Source organism: Zalophus californianus, chromosome 17, assembly GCF_009762305.2.
Source record: "Zalophus californianus isolate mZalCal1 chromosome 17, mZalCal1.pri.v2, whole genome shotgun sequence".
Taxonomy (NCBI): Eukaryota; Metazoa; Chordata; class Mammalia; order Carnivora; family Otariidae; genus Zalophus; species Zalophus californianus.
The window spans coordinates 7,068,795-7,090,862 of record NC_045611.1 but is presented as its reverse complement, the minus strand read 5'-3'; the positions used below and the strand labels follow the sequence as shown (position 1 = coordinate 7,090,862).

General features: G+C 46.7%; 1 protein-coding gene across 1 annotated transcript in view; it reads left to right on the top strand.

Moving 5' to 3' along the window:
• The window catches only part of BCO1 (beta-carotene oxygenase 1), a 136,223-nt gene that overhangs the window by 87,955 nt on the left and 26,200 nt on the right, over positions 1-22,068 (top strand). The window contains 6 exon segments of the mRNA XM_027617413.2: positions 2,933-3,041; positions 3,272-3,580; positions 5,571-5,844; positions 9,961-10,185; positions 14,075-14,140; positions 14,143-14,190. Of these exon segments, the coding sequence (XP_027473214.2) occupies positions 10,122-10,185; positions 14,075-14,140; positions 14,143-14,190 (178 nt within the window). The 5' untranslated portion in view covers positions 2,933-3,041; positions 3,272-3,580; positions 5,571-5,844; positions 9,961-10,121.

The following is a 22,068-nucleotide window of genomic DNA, read 5'->3' as shown; positions in this document are numbered from 1 at the left end:
GTAACAGCCTTGATGATGCACCGCTAACATCTTCCCTCCCTGTTTCACTTCCCCACGCCCTTGCTGGCATTTCCTGGCTTCAGCTCCCAAATAAGCCACTTGCAGTTGAATCCTTGCCTAGCCCACAGGACATGAACATCTTCATGATTCTTGCTATGGACTCAGTGCTTATTTAAACCAGATCAATTATCTTTGGGTTTTTCATGTTGCTGATCCCACTTGAAGGCTCAGACTGCCAGATCAAATCCCAGGAAACATGCTCACACAGCTCAGCTGTGTCTTGCACACTTTCCTGATGGTTTCAGTTCTATACTTGGGGACCATCTCTGAGCAACTAATAATGACCTCAGGCATTGGGATGGTGGGTGGTATTCTCTTGGTTTTTTAGATGTGTATGTAGGTGAGTCCTCCGTGTTTGTTCACCCATGCTAAGTTGTTTGTTTCTATAAGGTGGCTAGTAACCTGGATCTTGAAGGACTAGCCAGGAAAAAAGAGGTGGGGTTGGAGGCAGGGGTGGGGGGAGAGCTAGTAGAAAGGGTGTCTCAGGAAGAGGCCCTATAATACCAAATCCTTATTTCTTGGCAGTATCCCAGAACCAGCATAAACTAAAGCCCCCTGCATTATCCCCCACAGGGTGTTCTGCCACCACAGTTTTGCATATGCAGTTTCTTTCCAAGAGTGCCTCTTCTTGGGGCACCTGGCTAGCTCAGTCAGTTGAACCTCTGACTCTTGGTTTTGGCACATGTTGTGATCTTGGGTCCTGAGATCGAGCCCCGCATTGGGCTCTGTGCTCAGCGGGGAGACTGCTTGAGGATTTCTCTCCTTCTCCCTCTGCCTCTGTTCCTGCACACTCGTGCTCTCTCTCTAAAATAAATAAATCTTTAAGAGAAAAAAGAACACCTCTTCTTATACACTTGTCTGTACGCCTGCATCCTTTTCTCCAGAATAGCTCAACTATAAATCTCTTCTCTGAAGCTTTCTCATGGTCTACAGGAGTTAACTGCCATGTCTTCCATGTTCTCATAGCAGTTTAATCTACTTCTGTGTTAGCACTGTTTAAAAGTATTTGGCCCTAAAAAAAAACATAGCAAGAGACAATGAGAGAGAAACTACGAGAACTTGGCTATAAAAATGAGCCCATGGATATAGCCTTTTAAATTTCTGCTTTTAAGTTGTTTTGCTTAATGACTATTATGGGTTCAATTGTGTCTTCCAAAAAGACATGTTGGGAGTCCTAACCATTGGTACCTGTGAATGTGCCTTCTTTAGAAGTAGGGACTTTGCAGGGCGCCTGGGTTGTTCAGTTGGTTAAGCGACTGCCTTCGGCTCAGGTCATGATCCTGGAGTCCCTGGATCGAGTCCTGCATCGGGCTCCCTGCTCAGCAGGGAGTCTGCTTCTCCCTCTGACCCTCCCCCCTCTCATGTGCTCTCTCTCTCTCTCTCATTCTCTCTCTCTCAAATAAATAAATAAAATCTTTAAAAAAAAGAAAAAGAAGTAAGGACTTTGCAGATGTAATCGAGATGAGGTCATGCTGGGGTAAGGTGGGTCTAAACCCAGTGACAGGGGTCCTTATAAGAAAGAGGGGAATCTGACCACAGAGACGAACAGACACAGAGGGAGAAGGCCCCGGAACAACAGAGGCAGAGCCTGGAGCCAGGGACCATCAAGGATTGCTGGCAACCACACCAGAAGTTAGAAGGAGCAAGGAGAGATTTTTCCCTAGCGACTTCAGAAGGATCATGGCTCCACTGACACTTCGATTTTGGACTTCTGACCTCCAGAACCATAACAGAATAAATTTCTGTTTAAGCCACCATGCTTGTGGATTTTTGTGATGGCAGCTCTAGCAAACCAGCGTGATGATGATATAGCACAATGCGGCCATGTGTCATTCATTCATGCAAAAAATATTTGTTGAGCACCTACAACGTGCCAGGCACTGTGCTAAACTCTGGATTTTAAATGGGAGAGTGACATGATCAGGTTCACATTTCAGCCAGGTCACCTGGTGGCAGCAGGGAGGGTAGATTGGAGTGGGTGGGACTGGAGACAGGAAGGCCAGGAAGAGGCTACTCCCAAGAGGTGAGCGATAGTGAAGATGGTGGCTAGGGGGCTGGAGGAAAAAGGAATAATTGGAAAGATTAGTTAGGAGGCAGAAACATCAGGACTGCAGTTGTTATGTAAGTTTTATTTTATTTTTGTGAAGCTTCACTGACTGGGCCCTGAGCACAACGCGGTGGAAATTAAAGTGTTTCAGCTCAGGCATTAGAAGGCATTTCCTTTTTTACCAGTAATGCCCTCTGCGTTTCGATCTTGTCCCTTCTACCTCACAGGCATGGCATGTTATTATAATAATTACCGTTTGTTTTCCTTTCGTCCCTGTTAGGCTGTGAGTTCATGGGAGTTACGATTTCCCATCTTTCTTTCTATCTCTAAAACCCAAAATGACAATAGTCTCTGCATCTAGTAGGACTGTGTGGAATTGATGAACCCTCCTAAGTGTTAATGGGGTACGTTGTAGTCTTTCGTTTTAGTGGTGAAGCGTGCACTCCAGGACGCCCTCCCACCACTCCCTACGTCCTGCTTCCTGTACAGGCCTGTGGAGTGTGTGTCGTTCTGGGGCTCATCACTGACACTTCTCCCTTGGGGAGGCAGCTGCCACTCTCCTGGGACTTTGCCTGTCACCTTGAACCCTGTTATTCAAGATTTCCACAATATCTGCTCAGTTTATCATCCTGGCTAATTAAGGGCACCATTTAGAAGCTAACTTAATTGGAAAACCGGAAAGTAACTTAGATATCATAACCTTATCTCCACAAAGGGAAATATTAACTCATTTTTAGAAATGACTTTGTAATAGGAGATACAGAATTGCAAAATAAGGCTTTTTTTTTTTTTTAATAGCACAAAAACTTTTCTTTTCGAATTCAGTTTTTACTTCTACAGCCCATGACTGCTTTCTGGATGCAACACATCCCGTGGAAAAAGTGGCTGCTGGAAAGGCAGCCTCCTCTTCCTTGCTCCTTCCCCAAATTGTAAGGTAAGAGGATCCCATGTTCAAATCTCCCACCTCTGCTGCGTGTTGTTTGATCTGTGGCCCAAGGGCACAACCTCATGGAACTTCAGTTGCTTCCTTGATAAAAAAAAAGGGGGGGGGTGGATAATAATAGTACCTGCCAGGTCTGTGCCAGAATTAGAAGATATGGTGTGTGCAAAATACAAAGGAGGGGGCACATATCCATGAACATCTCTCCCTTCTCCCCACCAAAGGGAGGAGTCAAAGGCTTCCTGCTTGCCCAGTGAGCATCTCGGACCCTTCGAAGGGCAGACCGTGTGTGATTTTGTACAAAGTCCTGCACCCTCTGGGAGTGAATCCCCTTCTACGATCTCTGCATAGATGCTGGAGGCAGCATGGCTAACTTGTGCAAACGTGTATGTGACTTGGGAGGAAGCCTGGGAATACCTGACCCGACTTGGGGAAGAGCCCTGCCAGGTGGCACCTCCATGGAACTCCCGCCCTCTGCTGGCTCTCTGCTGCTTCCTGTTTCCCTCTCAGCAACCCCAGCCTCCAGGTCCCAGGTCTGTGAACATTCCCCTCTTCCCTCTCTCTGTCACCTGCGTGCCATCTTCCTCTGGCCCCTGCTCACCTCTCCCGCCTCTCTCCTGCCCCAGCCCCACCCCTCTAACAATCCAGAGCGGTGTGGGGTGGCCACATGGTGTGATGCCTCTGGGTCTGCACCTTTTCCAGGATCACTCTTCCCGGCTTCTCTGCTTGGCCAACTCCCAGCTGTCCTTAAGCTTCGAGGCTCAGTACTGCCATTTTCAGAAAGCATGGACATCCCTTCTCTTCACCATGCCCTTTGGCCCTGGAAGATTTCCCCCACTTGCTCTCTGGTGCCACAGCAGGCTGTCACCTCTGATGTGCAACTGCTCCCACTGGATGGGTGGCACTCCATATTTGAGGGACAGACAAATGAATAAGTGAGTGAATGAACGCATGGGCTAATTCACATTTTTCCCATTGCCAACCATGGACTTCTCTGACACTTGTTCCATCTAAACTGGAATGTCATGCAGCCATAGCTGCCTCTGTCCACCTTGGTCATATATAAATGCCATCTTAGCACCTCTCCTGCTAGCTCAGCACTGTCAATAGAACTTTCCCTGATGATGGAGATGTTCTGTCTGCACATACCAGTATGGCAGCCATTAGCCACACATGTCTGTGGAGCCTTTGAAATGTGGTTAGTATGAATGAGGAATTTAATTTCACTGTGATTAATTTGTCTTTAAATTTATATAGCCAGACACGTGCTACTAGTGGGCTACTGTACTGGACAGCACAGCTAAGCTCCCACATTAATGCCTTCACTGGACATGATCTCTTGACTTAGGATGCCATTGTCTATAGTATGAAGCCCAAATTCTTACATCCCTGCACTGTCCAATCCCTAAACCACTTTCCACCCCCATCTCAGTGATCGTGGAGGCGAACAGTGATTGCAAGTATGGCCTCTAGAGTCGAGCTGCTTGGGTTCGAAGCCCAGCTCCAGGGTGCTGGCAAGTTACTTAACTCCTCCGTGTGTCACTTTCATTATCTATATAATGGGGTTGAATACCTACTTAGGGTTCCTGTGAGGAGGACATACATTCTTATGTGCCAAAGGCTTAGAAGAATGCCGGGCCCACAGGAAGCTCTCAATAATGGCCCCTATAAATACCATCGTTTCTCTCTGTCCCTGGCAGAGAGGCTTGTCCTCACTCTCCCCACCAGAGCTGTCCAGCTCCGTGCCATCATTCACACCGGTCCTCTTTGCCTATCCAAACACTTCCCACTCTCAAGGGCTCAGCTGTGCACCTCCTTCTCCAGGAAGCTTTCTGTCCCAACCTTCCCTAACCTAAGCAAACTTTCCTCCCTCGGAACTCCCACAACACTTCCTATCTCTGCCTTTTCTAGAGCCACTGTAATAGACAACTAGTTATTACTTACCGTGTACATGTCCTCACAGCCAGACTAGAGCAAACTTAAAATCCTAGACTAGGTCATGGGTGTCTATTTTCCTTTCAGGGACAGGCCAGAGATGTATGCATTGTAACTGGTCAAAAAATTAATATTTCTGATTATCATGTTGGCTGACCTTTCCAATTTTTCTCTCTTGCCCAAGAAAAGGAAAGGAACACGCTACAAGCTCCCACTTTATTCTAAGCCCCACCACGGGCATGATCAGAGTTTTTATAGTTTAATTTAAACTTTACAGCCACCTGGTAGGACAGGTATTATAATTCCTCTTTTCAAGATCAGAAGATCAGGCAGCGGAGGGTCTGAGATTTAAGCAAGCAGCATAGGCGCTCAGCTAGTAAGCAGAAGAGCTGTGGCTCCAATGCACATGGGTCCATTGGCGTTGCCAGGGCCAAAGATGGCCCAACAAGAGGCCACACCACCCAGACACCATGTTCACACCCTTGCTTAGTCTCCTTCCCCACTGCATGTGGGCTGGTTCTGGGATTTGTGCTAACCAGTAGAAGGCAGTGAATTGAAAGTATGCCAGTCCTGGGTTCACCCTTACAGGAGGCTGGCAGCTTCTGCTTCCTCTCTCTTGAAATACTTTTGGGAGGCTTTTGCCGCCCTCGAAGGAGTCCAGCTATCCTGCCGGAGAGATCCCATGGAGAGGGTCAAGGACAGGCCCTGAGACCACATGGAGAGAGAGAGAAGCCCAGACCCAGCCCTCCCAGCATGCCAGTCAACTGCCAGCTGACTTGCAACCACATAAGGAACCCCGCGTGATGAAAGCAGAAACACTCCCAGCAGAGCCTAATCAGCCCACAGAACTGAGCTCCGAGAGGTAAGAACAATGACAGTTGCTTTAAGCTGCTAAGTTTCGGAGTGGTTTGTTTCACGGTAGTGAATGATCAAACCTCTTGTTTGAGATGAGCTACTTCCCTTCATGTTCCCGTTGCCTTGCTCTCTTATGCACTGGCCAGTTTTCAGTCCACTTGAAGGCAGCAGATGCATTTTAAAAACTGTCTTTGGAACACCCACCTTTGCTCTCCTATCTACCTCTGTTCCTCAACCAAAGACTTCAACATGTGGTAAGTGTTACTGTGTAGTGGGGAGGAATATGCACTGACAAGCTGTAGACCTGAATCAAGTTCCTTCCCATCTCTGAGGCTGTAAAAATAAGGTTGCTTATGACTCCCTTGCAGGACTGTGTAGGAATTAAATAACATGGTGCTCATCAGACACCTAGCATGGTACTTGGCACGTGTCAAGCATCCAGTGAATGGCATTCGTGAGAGGCTGGAGAACAGGCCAGGAGACAGTTCCTACTGGTGACAAGGCTCTCGTCCCACTCTTCCCTTATTAACAAAGACCTAGAAAGCAGGGGTCAGGCTTTCAAGGGGCCAGAGCAATGCCAGAGCTTCTTGAGAAAGAGCAGCTGCTGCTTGTTATCTCTGTTTACGAAGAGGGAAGATAAACGTTCAACATGAAGGCTGTCCCGTGAACCACTGCAGGGCCCCTAACCCCTTTGGGAAATGTGTGTCCTTGGGGATATGAAGACACTGCCTCCCAACAAAAAGAACATAATGGGAGTGAAGAAGGCAGAACTGAGTCTCATTAACCACCTCTATAACTCCAAAGCTTGGCAACTAGTCAGTGTGCGTTGAAAGAAGGCACAGAATTATTTTTCTGCTTAATTCACTGCTGTATTTCCAGCACATAGTAGGTGCTTAGTAAATATATGTTGAATGAATAAATGAATGTGGGGGGTGAATGAATGCTGCACTGCCTGTAGCCAACACTGCAGGTTGCCTCTTGCAAGCCATTCCCTCCTTGTTCCTTGCTAATGGATTCCCGGTGTGAGTCTGGAGGCAACATGCTGCCCAGGAAGACTCCTGATGGGTTTAAGAAAGTCAGGGCACAGCTACTCCTCCTTGCCAGGAATTGGTCTGGGGGGGGGGGGGGTCATGGGACACCATTTAACCAATGAGACTAAGAGAAAAATCTGCTCAGGGGATTCTGGGAAAGGTTTTCCTTGGCATAAAGAGAGGGAGCTATAAGAAGGAAATGCCTCCTTCCCCCCCCCCAACTATGTGTCTCTGCTTTAGCACATTATTATGGAAGGACATGATTCCTGGGTTGAAGGCAATCACTCATAAGCAAAACTGAGCAAGCCCAAGGATGAGAAGCCATCCCCCTGAGGATGGCATTGTGGTGGCTGGTGAGATGGTCCGGATGAGCTTCTGGGCCACCCAGGATCCCCAGATGACTTGCTGTCTGAGACAAAGTCACATCCTCAGGGTTTCTGCAGATACTCTGTTACTTCCAGCCAAAGCATCTTCCCTTAACTCTTTGAACCTTCATGATATCATTATGGGCTGAACTGTGTCTTCCTCTTCCCCACCCTAAGATTCACATTTTGGAGCACCTTGGAATGTAACTGTGTTTGGACATAGAGTCTTTAAAGAGGTGATTAAATTAAAATGAGTCCATTAGGGTGGGCCCTAATCCACCCTGACTGGTGTCCTTATAAAAAGAGGAAATTTGGACACACAGCCAGAGATGCATATGCCCAGAGGAATGACCATGTAAGGACATGGTGAGAAAGATGGCCATCTACACCAGGGAGAGAGGCCTCAGAAAAAGCCAGCCCTGCCAACACTTTGATTTTGGGCTTCCAGCCTCCAGAAGTGTAAGAAAGCAAACTTGTGCTATTTAAGCCACCAAGTGGTACTTTGTTATGGTAGCCCTAGAACACTAATACAGATAGCCATGGTTATGATCAATTTATTATCCCCATTATCAAAAAATCCTAACCTCAACATATAATTGTCCCTGGGGTACAGTTGGGGCCTGAATAAAGAAAGCTGGCCTTGGTTTCTCAGTTTTATATAACAGGGCAATGATGTCAACCCAAGACTGGCCCTCTTACATCCTCCACCCATCGACACATCTACCCATTACTTCATTCCACAAAAATCTAGCCAACATCCATCATGCATCGGCACTGAGTAGAATTGTCACGGAGTGTATACTTTGGAGTCAGGCTGCCCAGCTTGGCTTCCTAATTGTCTCCTAGTCGCTGTGTGACCTAAGGCAAGTTGGTTATCTTTTCTGACTTTTTACATCTCTAGAATGATGCTAAGAATACTCATCTCATAGGATTATATAAAGTCAGAGCAAGCTAGTACACGTAGAATACTTTGCAAAGCACTTGACTCAGAGAAGGTGCTTGATATGGATGGGGGCCATTGCTTTGCTGGATATACAAAATGCACAAGAAAGACACGGTCATGTTTTCACTTCTGTAATTTCAATATTGTCCTCCCCACAAACCATGTGGCCCAGGTATTGCCACCCTCTCTCGCAGAGTAAAGTGAGGTTCAGAGGGGTTGTCACAACAGTCACACTTTTTAAATCGCAGCCCGGAAATGCCAGTAGATCTTCTGACTTCTAAGCCTTTAGCTCTTTTTTTTTTTTCCCTGCACCAGAGCTGCTGCCTCTGGTGGTGCAATTTTTTTCCTGAGCCCATAGTTTATGCCAGACATTCTCATTTAACCCCCACAAAGACACACCTTTCACAACCTAGGAATAATAACCCTGACATGGATACACATGTTTAGACCAGACAGAAGAACAAACTGGCAAGTTACAGGACTGAATGGAAAATGTGGGTTAAAGGGAATGCCTTCTGAGCAAATGGGGAAGAAAAGGCAATAATAGTTGGTAGTGTTTGGGCCCAGGTGCTTTTGCTAGACCCTTGATTTACAATACTTTGGGACTTTGATATCATTACACCCCCATTTTACGGTTAAGGAAATGGAAGCTCAGAGAGGATAAGGCAGACGCATAGAAAAGGGAAGAATCTGAATGTAGTATCAACCCAAACTCGCAGCATCTTCCCCTGGACCAGGGCTCCTCAACAGCTACCGAGAATCAGAATCATCCAAGACATGTTTAAGACCACCCAGGGCTGGGCTCCCCCTTGAGAGATCCTGCATTAGTGGGTGTGTAGTGAGGCTCAGCGCCGGACCCTGAGCGCATGCAGCCAGGTGATCGGAGTGTGTAGCCAGGGGTGGGCGTGCAGCCAGACCAGGCGGCTGTCCGGACTGGGCCCCTGGATCCAGGAATGCGGTCTCAGCCCAGACCTGACAAGAACTGTACTCAGCAGCTACGTAAAGACCAGCACCACACCCTGTCTTCCTCTACCCAGAGAGGAAACAGCTGCTGCTTTCTTTAAGCAAGAGGAGTAGAGAAGAGTCCATTAACTCATCAACATTCAAAGCCACTTGAATATGGATTTTAGGCAATGGCATCACACCAAGAGGCACAAATACAGGCGACTCTGAAATCACAGATAGGCATCCTTTCTAGTTCCTGTTAGATCAGGAAGTCGAACTGACATTTGTTTTTTTGTTTTGTTACAATTCCTCATTGTTCTCAAGTAGAGTTTTTGGTTCCCTATATTTATGGTTTAAATGGGTAAACATTTTATGTTTACTTCTCTAAAAAAGAGATATAATAAATTAAGTTGCTCTTTGAATACAATTTTTTAAGGAGGGGGAGGTTCAGGGACCTTTATTCAAAACAAAACAAAAACGCTCTCTCTGCTGAAGAAGTTCCCACCATGTGCAGAGGGAATTCTAGCGATTGACGCACTCTTGGCTCCCCTAATCCCAGGTCCTGATAGTTTCTCTTCTTGTTCTGATCATAAATCCTCTCCACCTCCTGGGCTGGATTATTTCAGGCTGCATACCTACGCAGAATGCACCCACTGAATTATCCCGCCAATTTAAACCCAGCAGAAGACTAGCTTTTCTTGCTTAAGCCAGAGTGGAACTGGAAAGGGATTTGGGGATACAATAAGAGGGTTAAAGATTAGACAGGACTCAGGCTGCGGAATTGACCTTTGACCACAGATAAATAACGCCAGCGCAGCTTCCCCCTGGCGTGTGAATAGATACCAGGCTCTCAGGGCATCGGGAGGGAAGGAGATGTAAGAGAAGGGAGCTGCAGGAGAGCGGAAAGGAAAGAAAAGGAGGAGCCGAAGAGCAACCAGTTGCCTTGAACAGAGCAGAGTGTCTGTGTGTCAGAGTGTCAACATCACTCCCGCTCAGCGCCATGGATATCATATTTGGCAGAAATAAAAAGGAGCAGCTGGAACCTGTGAGGGCCAAAGTGACAGGTGAGCGTTTCGTAAAGACGGCGGGCTCTTCTTATGTGTTTAGACATACACTTTTTTTCTGTTTATGAAAGAAATATTTATTGTAAATTATTTTTGGAAAATCTGGAAAACAGTATATAGTGGGGAATGATCCACAATCCAGACGTATTCTCTGTGAAAATCTAGGTGTGCTTTTTATGCACCGAAACTGTTTCCAGGGAGAGAGAGAGTCATTCTCACTACTTCAGGGGAAGAGCCTGAGGAGGCTATGACTGGCACGGATACAGTGGAATTATTCGGCAAAATGTGGCCCATTCCAAGCAGGTGGTACCTTTGTGCAAATATGTGCAACCTAAGTTAGTTGCAAAATGGCATGAGACATGCACGTGGGCTCCCACTTTTGCGTGTGCAAGCTGGAGGGCATGCAGAGCATGTCTTGATTTCCTCGCAGGAGCCCACGGTGTGATCTGGGCCCTCGAGTACCTGCAGAGCCATAAGTCCAACAGACCCAGAGTGGGACCCTCCAAGGGAGAATTCCTTTATCAGGCCTTGTGTCTCGTTTTCTTCATCTGTTATTTCTCTGGCTCTCTCTCTCTGTGCTGTCCCTGAGAAGGGCGAGTGAGCTGGCTCAGGCACATAGGCGGTTTCATCTTCAGATACTCGGATCTGGAGGTTTTTCCCGAGTGAGCATTTCTCTGTGAGGAAAGTCAGATTGGAGCTTTTCAACCAAGGAGTTGCCTTGGAAGGCTTTTCAAAGAGTAGCTTTTATGTTTGTTTTTCTCTGATTACGAAGGTAACATAGGATCTATATGTGTGTGTGTTTTATGTATACGTACATATATAAAAACTTGGAAGTGCTAATGGGAACACAGAGAGGGAAATCAGCTGTATTTTCATCTCAAGCACTCCTAATATTGGAGTATTTTAAGTTTTTAAAAGATAGAGATTGTATAGACTACAAATATTTTTTTCAAAAACAAATGTATATTTACTATTAATTTTTTATTTTATTTTTTTTAAGATTTTATTTATTTATTTGACAGAGACATAGTGAGAGAGGGAACACAAGCAGGGGGAGTGGGAGAGGGAGAAGCAGGCTTCCCGCAGAGCAGGGAGCCCGACACGCGGTTCGACGCAGGGCTCGACGCAGGGCTCGATCCCAGGACCCCGGGATCATGACCTGAGCCGAAGGCAGACGCTTAACGACTGAGCCACCCAGGCGCCCCTAATTTTTTATTTTAAAAAAGAGAGCCCCCAATAGCTATCTTTTTATGTTCGGGGATGCCATGAACATGTTGCCCATAAGCATTATGTTTAATGACTGCATGGAAATCCTTGGAAATTTTAGAAAGCCGGAATCCTAGAACCTACAGATCTGAGTGGACCCCTGGATCCAGATCAGCTGTTCTCCCCACCTCTACCCTACACCTGCAGCCTCCCCATCACCTGGGCGCTTGTTAGAATCACAAATTCCTGGGCCCACTCCAGACCCATGGAATCAGATATGCTGGGGTTGGAGCCCAGCAATCTGTGTTTCTACAAGCCCTCTGGTGGCTTCCAAGTGTGAGAACCACTGCTGTAAATCATGCCTCCCTCCTTGAGGGAAGCCGAGGGCTGGAGAGGGAGGGGCTGCAACTTGCCCAAGGCCAGGGCGGCCAGTGAAGGACAGGCTCCCAACCCTCACTCCAGGCCTCCAGTCCTGGGTCAAGTCTAATCATTGGCTAACTGCTAACTGAAGATTGTGCCTATGTGGCCATGTCTGCCCACAGAGGCCATGTCCAGGCTTCATGTCGGGCTGTGCATTGTTAGCTCTGAGACCTCCTTGGCCAGTTACTTAAGCATTTCCTGCCTCCGTTCCCTCTTATGTCAAACGGTCCGCGTGTACCTACCACATGGGGTTGCTGCCATGACTATATGATTTAATGCCACCTGCCCCCCAGTGCCTGGCACATGGTGCTCAATATGTGTCCTTCTGTCTAGAGCTTTGACTGTGCTCAGATTCATCTCTCTCTGCTCTGCCTCACCTGCTCCTTCTCCTGCATCTGGGTCTCTGTGAATAGCCCCACTGCTCACTTAGCTGCCCAAGGCAGGAGACTTGGTGGCACTTTGGGGTGCTCCCTGCCCTCTCCCCCTACGGCTCAGACTCCCGGTCCTGTCCATTCCACGTCCTCCAACTCTCTGTCTGTTGTTTCTCTCTTCCTTTCTCTGGTCGTCCCACCTCTTCTTGGCTCCTCCTCCCACCACACTCTACACCACAGAGACAACTTTTAAAACCCCAAATCTGAGCACATTCCATTCATATGAGCTGTCCAGAAGAGGTAGATGAGTGGTTGTCAGGAGGACAGGACTTTGTTTTGGGGTGATGGAATGTTCTGGAACTAGACGATGATGATTGCATAACATTGTGATTATATTAAAAACCACTGAATTGTACACCTTAAAATGGTGGATTTTTTGTTGTTGTTGTTATGTGAATTTTATCTCAAGAAAAAAATTGCACACGCACGAAAATCAGATCCTCTCATTCCCTGTTTTAACTGGCCAAGCTGTCCCATTCTTCTGAGTGTCTAGTAAAAGCCCTTGGTGTGGTCTCATTGACCTTTATCACATGGTCCCTGCTTAGCTCTCCAGCCTCAATACTTGGGCTTCCTCGCTTGAAAATTGCAGACCAGTCTTGCTATACAACTGGCACATCTCCTGGTCTTTGACCTGGTCTTTGATCTCTTCGTTCAGGTTCCCCCAGAGATAAGAATTCAGATGTAAGTATTTTAATTTGGGATGTGATCCCAAGAAACACTGGGAGGGAAACCAATAAAAGGGCATTGTCAAGCCACTGACCACTGTGAGCCCTCAGAGCTGAGCCCTCTGGGCATAGGGTAAAACATGCCTCATATTGTCCCAGCTGAGGGCAAAGAAGTGGTGACAAGTGATGCCCAACTCCCCATCCATCTTTGGGTGACAACCACTTCCAGGGGCATTAACTCCAAGGTGTTCCAGCTTGCCCAGTGTGTGGGCAGATCATCTCCCTCAGTGAAAACAAAGCCCTCAGGCAGAGAGCTGCAGGTAGTGGCAGAAAGCAGCCTTCAGGGAGAGGTCAGGGCCAAGAGGACAAGGGTGGGGCACCAACGGCGTCTGTTCCAGCACCCTACCTCCAGAGCTGTGCTGTTCAACAGAGATAGAATGCATGCCACATGCATAGTTTTAAATTTCCTAATAGCCACACTGAAAAAGGGGAAAAAAAAGGTCAATTTTAACTGTATATTTTTAAGGCAACATATCCAAAATATTATACGTTCAACATGTAATCAATATTTTTTAAATTGCTATTGAGATATTTTACATTTTTTTATATTTAGCCTTTGAAATTCAGTGTGTATTTTACACTTTACAGCACATCTCTGTTCAGACTGGCCAGGTTTCAAGTCCTCAGTGGCCACATGAGACCGGTGGCTACCATATTGGGCAGCACAGTTCTAGAATGTTCTTTCCCCACCTTTGGGAGGCCACTACCTACTCCCCTTCAAGACTCAGCCAGCGGCTCCTCCAGGAAGCAAGCCCAACCCTCCTGCTCTCACCCCACCTGGAGGTGAGGTTCTATTCTACACAGCCTCCTTGCTGAGCCTGTCACATTGCCTTCCTTCATTGTGGTGTGGTTTGGGTGTCTGTTCATCCATCTGCTCCGTGGGTGGTGAGCAACTTGAGGACAGGGATGACGTCAGTTCATCTCGGTATCCTCAGTGCTGGCACAATCCAGGCATATCCTACCCTTTCTGGAAACGACTGCCGAAGGAATGAGTGGGTGCAGTGAGTCGTGTTGGGACTGTGACCTCAATTCCTTTCCATGGCCACGTCTCATAGCTTTTTGGTTGGGATGTGAAAACTGGAAACAAAACATTCTTTCTCTTAACAGGCAGGATTCCCACATGGCTGCAGGGCACCCTGCTCTGCAATGGGCCTGGAATGCACACAGTGGGGGAGACTGGTTTGATGGCCTGGCCTTGCTCCACAGCTTCACAATTAGAGATGGTAAGAGTACTGTGTTGGTTTGCCATTGCTGCTGTAAAGACAACCACAAATTTAGTAGCTTAAAACAGCACTCATTTATTCTTACAGTTATGGAAGTCAGAAGTCAAAACTGGGCTAAAATCAAGGTGTTGGAGGCTCCAGGGAAATAGCCCATTTCCTTGCCTTTTCCGGCTTCTAGATGCTGCCTGCATTCCTTAGCTTGTGGCCCCAGCTGCACCTGCAAAGAGCAGCAGAGCATCTTGCACACCTGCTCTCTCCCTCACTCTCCCCACTTCCCTCACTTCCATAATCAGTTCCTTCTCTGACCTTCCTGTCTGCCTCTTATAAGGACCTTTATGATGGCATTGGGCCCACCCAGATAATCCAGGATCATCTCCCTTCTCAAAACCTTTAATATAATCATGCCTGCATTGCCCTATAAGGTAACAACTTCATAGGTTTCAGGGATTAGAACATGGACATCTTGGAGAGTCCATCATTCAGCCAACCACAAGCACAAACCTCCCTGGAAAGGCGGCCAAGTTTCTCTTTCAGAGAGCCCAACCTGCAAAATGATATGCATTCTCGTTAAGATGGGTGAGAGCAGGAGGAGATTACTGGCTTTGGAGTCAGACATGCCTCAAATCAGAATAGGAAGAGAACAGAGCTGAAAGGAACAGAGCTGAGTAGATTGCTCACCAGGCAAGGGAGACCAGTCACTCAAGCAACAAGTTCAGTGGCTCTCCCAAAGGGGAGACTGAAATGGCTGAATAAGGCAGAATTCTGGGTTCAGGTGACTGGCTCACGAGGTGGATGGTAAACTCTTTGCTGTTGGCCATGAAGCTGCTGTATGTCACAACAGCACACTCTGAGTTCTTAAAGAGGTCTGGGATGGGTCACATGAGGCTTTAGCAGGCTCAGAGTCACATGCTGGGGAAGTTCGTGTCCTAATGGTTCAGCTTGGTGACATTTTTCTTTAACCCCTGCATTCCAGCATGACAAACAGATCACTTCACCTCCCTTGGCCTCTGTGTCCACCGCAGTAAAAAGAGCTTGATGATCTCCTCTGGAGAGCTGTCATGATCATTAGAAGGGCCAGGTATCTAGCAGGGGCCTGACACCTGGTAGGCGCAGAATAGATTGAAAACCACCATCACTGTCACTGGGTTTGAATCCTCCTTCATCCTAGCTAACATGCACCCAAGCTGTGTGACCTTGGCCAAGTTACTGACCCTTTCTCTCTCTCCCCATCTGTAAAATGGAGATATCAGGAATGTGGAATTTAAGGAATTTAAAGGCATTAATATGTGTAAGGAGCTTTGTATAATACCTGGCACAGAACACGTGCTCAATAACCATTAGTGTTATTTTTGCTTAATTACTATTTCATCTAAGCCAGTCAGCAATTATTTTTTTGGTGCAGACTCTGTGCCAGTGGCTTGCTCTAGGATTTCATGAATAGAGACCCCATGTGTGAAAACCATGAGCTCTGAGTTTGCAAAAACTTAACAGATTTTACTGAGACTCAGCTACAGAGTGGGTGGTTCCATATTTGCCGACAGCTCTCAGCCTTAACAGTCCCCTCCTCTCCTGATAGAAGTTACCAATGATTCCTAGGGAAATCAACGCTGTTCTGGATGACGTGCATGAAAGGTAAAAGTACACTGGCTTCCTTTCCAGAAGGCCCTGCTTTGCCATGCTGTCAGGTCCCTTGTGGTCCATTTCAGGTGCTCACATTAGCACTGCGTGGGAGGTGTGCTTTGTCCCCTCTTTGCAGACACAGAAATGGGAGCTTTAGAGAGGTTGAGTGACTTATCCGAGCAAGGTCACTGAGGTAGGGCTAAGATCTGACTTGTTTTGTCTAGGGTTCAAGTTTGCAACCATCCCTGCTCTCCTCCTCCCACCGCCACACATCCCCCTGAGAAATGGCAGGTAGCTTAAGTGAGCCCTCACAGCTTACTGAATGGTGGTTTCCACATCCTTCCATAGAGGCTCTGGGGACAAGAGAACCAGTAGGGGATGACCAATCCATGGCTGTCTTTCAGAAGCATGGCTGCCATCCACCAAAATCCTTGAGTGGGCTAAACTTTCTAAAAGTTTCTAGTAGATTTTTCAAATTAAAAATTCATTGTCAAAGGTAAGTACCTGTTTTATTGTCTTTTATGGGATGGTCAGTTAGGTGTGACCACAAAAGGAGACAGAGAGAGGCTTGGGAGCAAAGCCTTTTATACTCACAGGTCCTAGGAGGCACGGCATGTCACACCGGTCCACAGTGGATAGCAACAGGGTGGTCCAGAGGCAGAACACAGGAGCAGGGGAAGCACATAGGCCATGGCCTGTCCTGGGGTTTCTGAGGGAAAGACAAGATGGAGCAGAGTAAACAGCTTAGGATCAGCTGGTGTGAGTAGTGCTGGCAGGCTTTGGACTTCGGGGGTGGTCTCTGGTCGCCTGGCACCTGGCCCTGGGGTGATGAAGGCAGAGGAATATTGCTTCCTGGAGTGCGTGGACCAGAGGGAGGAGATCTGGCTCTGGATAGGTTAGTTTTCATCTCACAGATATGCTGGGCCCTTGGCTACCTCTAAAAATTGGCTAGTCCAGGGAAGGACAGTCTCCTCCAACCAGAACGGTTTTTTAAGATATCAAAACATAATATATAGGAAAATTAAAAAAAATATGCAATAGCATGAAAGACTTGATTCTATGCATAATCTGGAACTGGCTGGAAAATGGGAAGTACAGAGAGTCCACTCAATTACTCGTCCTCCCCCATCCTGCTCTTGAACCTGGCCTGTGTCGAAGGTACATGCCCTACTCTGCTTTGCAATGATCAGCTTGCCATTCTCCAGCCTAGGGTGGGAGGCCCCAGAACACAGGGTTTCTGTTCAAATTGTTGTGTCTTCATTACCTGGCACTGGGCCTGGCCCAGAGGGGCACTAGGAAACTCTTTATGGAGCCCAAATGGCATGAACGAGGTAAAGGTTGTTTTGGGAGAAGGAAGCAATACGTTCCCAGTCGATCTCTTCAACACTCACTACAGGGAGTGCTTGCTGGCCACTGGCTCAAGTGCTTTGTGCCCACCCACAACTCAGCCCTCACTACAGCTTCTGAGGAAGGTACCTTTTGATTTTACAGATGAGCCTGATGCCCAGAGAGGCTAAGTAACTTGCCCAAAGGCACACAGCTAGGAAGTGGTGGATGTCAGATATAAACCCAACGCTCTCTAAATCTAGAATCTCATGACTGAAGACTTACGCTGTTCTGCTCTGCTTCCCCCTCTTGCTGGCTACCCTCCCCCCTCGTCTCTCCAGCCCAATCCTCTCGAGGCTGTCAGATTGCCAACATTAGTGCGGCACAGCCTGGCCTCATCTCTCCTCTCCTCTACAACTCTCAATGGCTCCCCATTCTACTCCCCAAGAGTAGAAGCATAAACCAAAAATGTTAAGTACTACTATACATGATTCAAGAGGACATGCACAGGGTGAGCAGGGTCCTCTGATTTACAGATAACACAAAGCCAATATTTCTCAAAAGGTGGTTTGTGTACCTCTTAACATCAGAATCCCCTAGGATTAAAGCTCTAAACCCTGAGACCCCACCCAGGGCTGAGTGAATCATAATCCTGAAGGGTACGGTCAGGGCATTGGTGTTTCTAACACATTTCCTAGATGGCCCTGAGCACACTGAGGTTTCAGAAAACCTCTGCAGTGAGCTGGTGCAGCCGCTCTGGAAAACACTATGGAGGTTCCTCAAAGAATTGAAAATAGAGCTACCCTACAACCCAGCAATTGCACGACTGGGTATTTACCCCAAAGATACAAATGTAGTGATCCAAAGGGGCATGTGCGCCCCAATGTTTATAGCAGTAATGTCCACAACAGCCAAACTGTGGAAAGAGCCTAGATGTGCATCAACAGATGAATGGATAAAGAAGATGTGGTGTACACAAACACACACACACACAGGAATATCATGCAGCCATCAAAAAATGAAATCTTGCCATTTGCAATAACGTTGATTGAACTAGAGGGTATTATGCTAAGCGAGATAAGTCACTCAGAGAAAGACAATTATCATATGATCTCACTGATATGAGGAATTTGAGAAACAAGACAGGATCATAGGGGAAGAGAGGGAAAAATGAAACAAGATGAAACCAGAGAGGGAGACAAACCATAAGAGACTCTTAATCTCAGGAAACAAACTGAGGGTTGCTGGAGTGGGGGGGTTGGGAGGGATGGGGTGACTGGGTGATGGACATTGGGGAGGATATGTGCTATGGTGGACGCTGTGAATTGTGTAAGACTGATGAATCACAGATCTGTACCCCTGAAACAAATAATACATTATGTGTTAATAAAAAAAAAAAAAAAGAAGACCTCTGCAGTGAACCTCCAGTCTCTCTGCCCTGTCCCACCCAAGACCAAGTTCATCAGCACACTGTGGAGGTGGGGCTCAGGCTTCTGCCACTGTTTCAAAGCACCAGGTGATGAGTGTACAGCCAGCATGGAAAACCTGAATCAGTGCCAAACCAGTAAGAAAAGACTGGAATAAGAAAGCAGAAAGATAGAAAAATGGTCTGTGGCCTTCAGCAGAAACCAGTGAAAGTTAATGTTTTAAAAACCTAAGATTTAACTAAAGGAGCAGAGCGGAGGAGAAGCCGGACAAAGGGTATATAGGAGTGCTCTTTTTTGTAAGTCTAAAATAATTTGTGTGTTTTTTTTTTTTTAAAGTAGGCTTCACGCCCAGCACAGGGCTTGAACTCATCACCCTGAGATCAAGACCTGAGCTGAGTTCAAGTGTCGGACACTTAACCAAATGAGCCACCGAGGCGCCCTTAAAATTATTTCAAAATTAAAAATTTTTATAAAGCAGGCATAGAGATGAATAAACTCAAGTCTCCCTCAACAGTACATTTCGATAATTTTTTATTTAGAGACAAGGTCATTGTCCCACGAGGATTTCAACATGTGAATTCCAAGAGCCAGCATCACCAAGGTTTAGAGGCAAAAAGAGCTCTCCAGAATTTAGCCTTTTCTGGAGCTTTTTCAATTATTATAGCTTTAAACTAGCCTTTTGGAAGTTTGCTTAAAATGGAGGTAGATTATATATATATGTATATATATATAATCTCTCAGTCCCCCCAGAATATCAAACTTGACCCAATTCTAGAAGATTCCAGGCAGGAGCACATCTGTTTACTTGTGTCCCTTTAGAAGGAATGTGGCTAATTGGGGCTCACCAGGGAGCAGGGTTCTGGGGAATGTGTGGTGACCTTCTTTAATCTCAGCCTCAGAGTTGAGTGTCAGCCTTGAGTAATTCCAGAGACATGTTTTCCTATGGCCCCTGAGCCCTCCATGCGTGCTCTGAGGCTGGTTGTTTATAGGAAATGGGCCTCCTGCTGACAGCTAGCCTGGGATGGGTGTTTACATTTCAAGTGAACTTAATCCAGCATTTTAGGGAAAGCACCTTAGCCAGTGCTTTTAGGTGGTGACCCTCAGAGAGTGACCAGCGAAGCACAGGCTGAGTCAGGGGGAGACCAGGGTGGCCGTGAAGTAGGGTCTATGTAGCATGTGACCAAAGACCAGTGTGTGTGGCCACACCAACCCCCAGCTGAGTCTTCCTGCCTCCAGGATTTTGTTGGACCATTCCAAATTTCCACAGTCATTACTTGGCAAGTGCATGCCATGTGCCAATGGGCCTAACTCCTTATATCATCCCATCTCATTTAAAACTGCCAATCCTATCTGGGGAGGGCTGCGTGATCCCTAATTTCCAGTTGAGAAAACTGAGGTTCAATGAGATAAAGAGACTCACCCAGGGTCACATGGCTGGAATTAGGACTAACCCTGGAACCAAAGCCTGCCCACTCTACCCACTGCATCTCAATAGCATATGTAGCTTTTATTGAGCACCTACTATGTGCTGAATGCTTTACAGGCCTTAAGCATCACAGCAACTCCATAAGAAACATATCATGATCCTCACATCAGAGCAGAGAGGTCAAGTCCTGACTCTGACACAAGGTCAAGTGCATGGTCAGTAGATGACAGAGTAGGATTCATAGCCACTTGGAGACCTGAATCCCCTCAGGGGTAGAGATGTGCCTATGCTGGTCACCCCCACTTCCTGGCCCACCAAGGTGATTAATAGATACTGGTTGAATACACAAACCCAGGGCTGGGTTAACCCGAAGTCATTCCTCCCTATTTCTTCCTGCAGCCCCAGAACAGAGCCTCCACTCCTGAAGTATCTCAGTGATACTTATTTTCACAGCAGCCACCTGTGAAAAGACGTTTGAGAAGAGGATAGATGGTGATCTGCCCCTGGGCACACACAGTTTACCTCCCAAAGCCTAGAGAAAGAACTAGAAGATCTTTCATGGTCTCTTCCAATTTTATGAAGACTAGCGTCACCATTATTGCTATTATTTCCATCTAGGTGCACAGGCTGGAGTCCTTACCACTGAAACGAACACTCACGTCCTTTGGAGATGGACATGAAAACGCAATCCCGAGGGCAAATCTAATAGAGACTTTTAGGGGTCAAAATAGTGGCTCGCGGGGCAGGGAGGGGAGAAGCTTGTGACTGGACAAGTTATGGGGGACCTCCAGGGGGTTCTCATGTTCTGTCTGTTAACTAGGTTGTAGTTCATATGGGTCAGTTCAGTTTGTGAAGCTTCAGCAAGCCATGCAGTTATGGTAGCCCTTTTCCAGAGGTGCATTTTTAATAACGAGGATCAGACAGAATGGTCAAACTCATGGTGGTGGCTGTGTCAGCTTTGAATCCAGCTTACCCCTCCCTAGCTGTGTGGCTTAAAGCAAGGTACTTAGCCTCTCTGTGCCTCAATTTTACTCACTGGAACTGGGCCTGCAAGGTCATGAGTGCCTAAGCCCCTTGTACTTCATTTGGTAAGAAATTTGAAACCCTCAAGTGCTTAAATTTTCTTATTTTGTTGATTAGCAAATGACATTAGGTTGATTCCCGCCCCCCCTTAAGAACACATTTCTGGTTGATGTATTCTATACACTTCCAATGTTTTAGAATCAAACCAGAAAAAATACACATAAAGTGTCCACACAGTACTTAGCACACATGTGCACAATAAATGTCAGCTCTTAGCACTGTTTCCTTTCTTAGATATAAAAAGTCACCAGACAAGAATTTCTTGGGAAGGTGTTCTCTCCTAAGCCCATCATCATGACAGTGGATACATGATTTATATCTCTCTAATCAACTTGTTTTATGGGAATGAAATGTCAGTATGACCTGGGCTTTTTGCATATTATATTTGAACCAACATTGGAAACATATATTATATTACAGCAAAGAATGTATTCTATAGCAGGGAAAAATCAACATGTCACTTGCTAATTAACAGCAAAATTAAAATTTAAAAACCTAGAGGTTTCAAATTGTCCACCAAATGGTTTGAAGGCCTCATATATGCCAGTAGAGCCCCCGCCCCTTAACCTCATCCCATAGGGCTGCTCCCAAGCCCCTGCCTCATGCTAAAACCCATGTTACTCAGCTCCTGCAGGAGGTGGGCTGCCTTTCCCACCTCCAGCCCTTCGCTTTCAGACTTTCAAGGAAGAGTGAATGGAAGTGCACTACTCTCTCTCCTACTTACCACTTCCCCAGTCTATGGAGGGCAAATAATTTTATTCATCTTCCAAGGGCTATTTCAAGTCCCACCTCCTCCAGGAAGCCTTTCCTGATCCATCCACTCCCAGATGGGCCTCCTCAGCTCTCTCCTCTCTTCTCCCCCACCCCTGCTCCCCTTTCTCTTCCAGAAGGAAACTGTGAATATATTACATTACTCTGCGAAGTAAAAGGGTCTTTGCAGATGTGATTAAGTTAAGGAACTTGAGGTGGGGAGATTATCCAGGTGGGCTCAGTGTA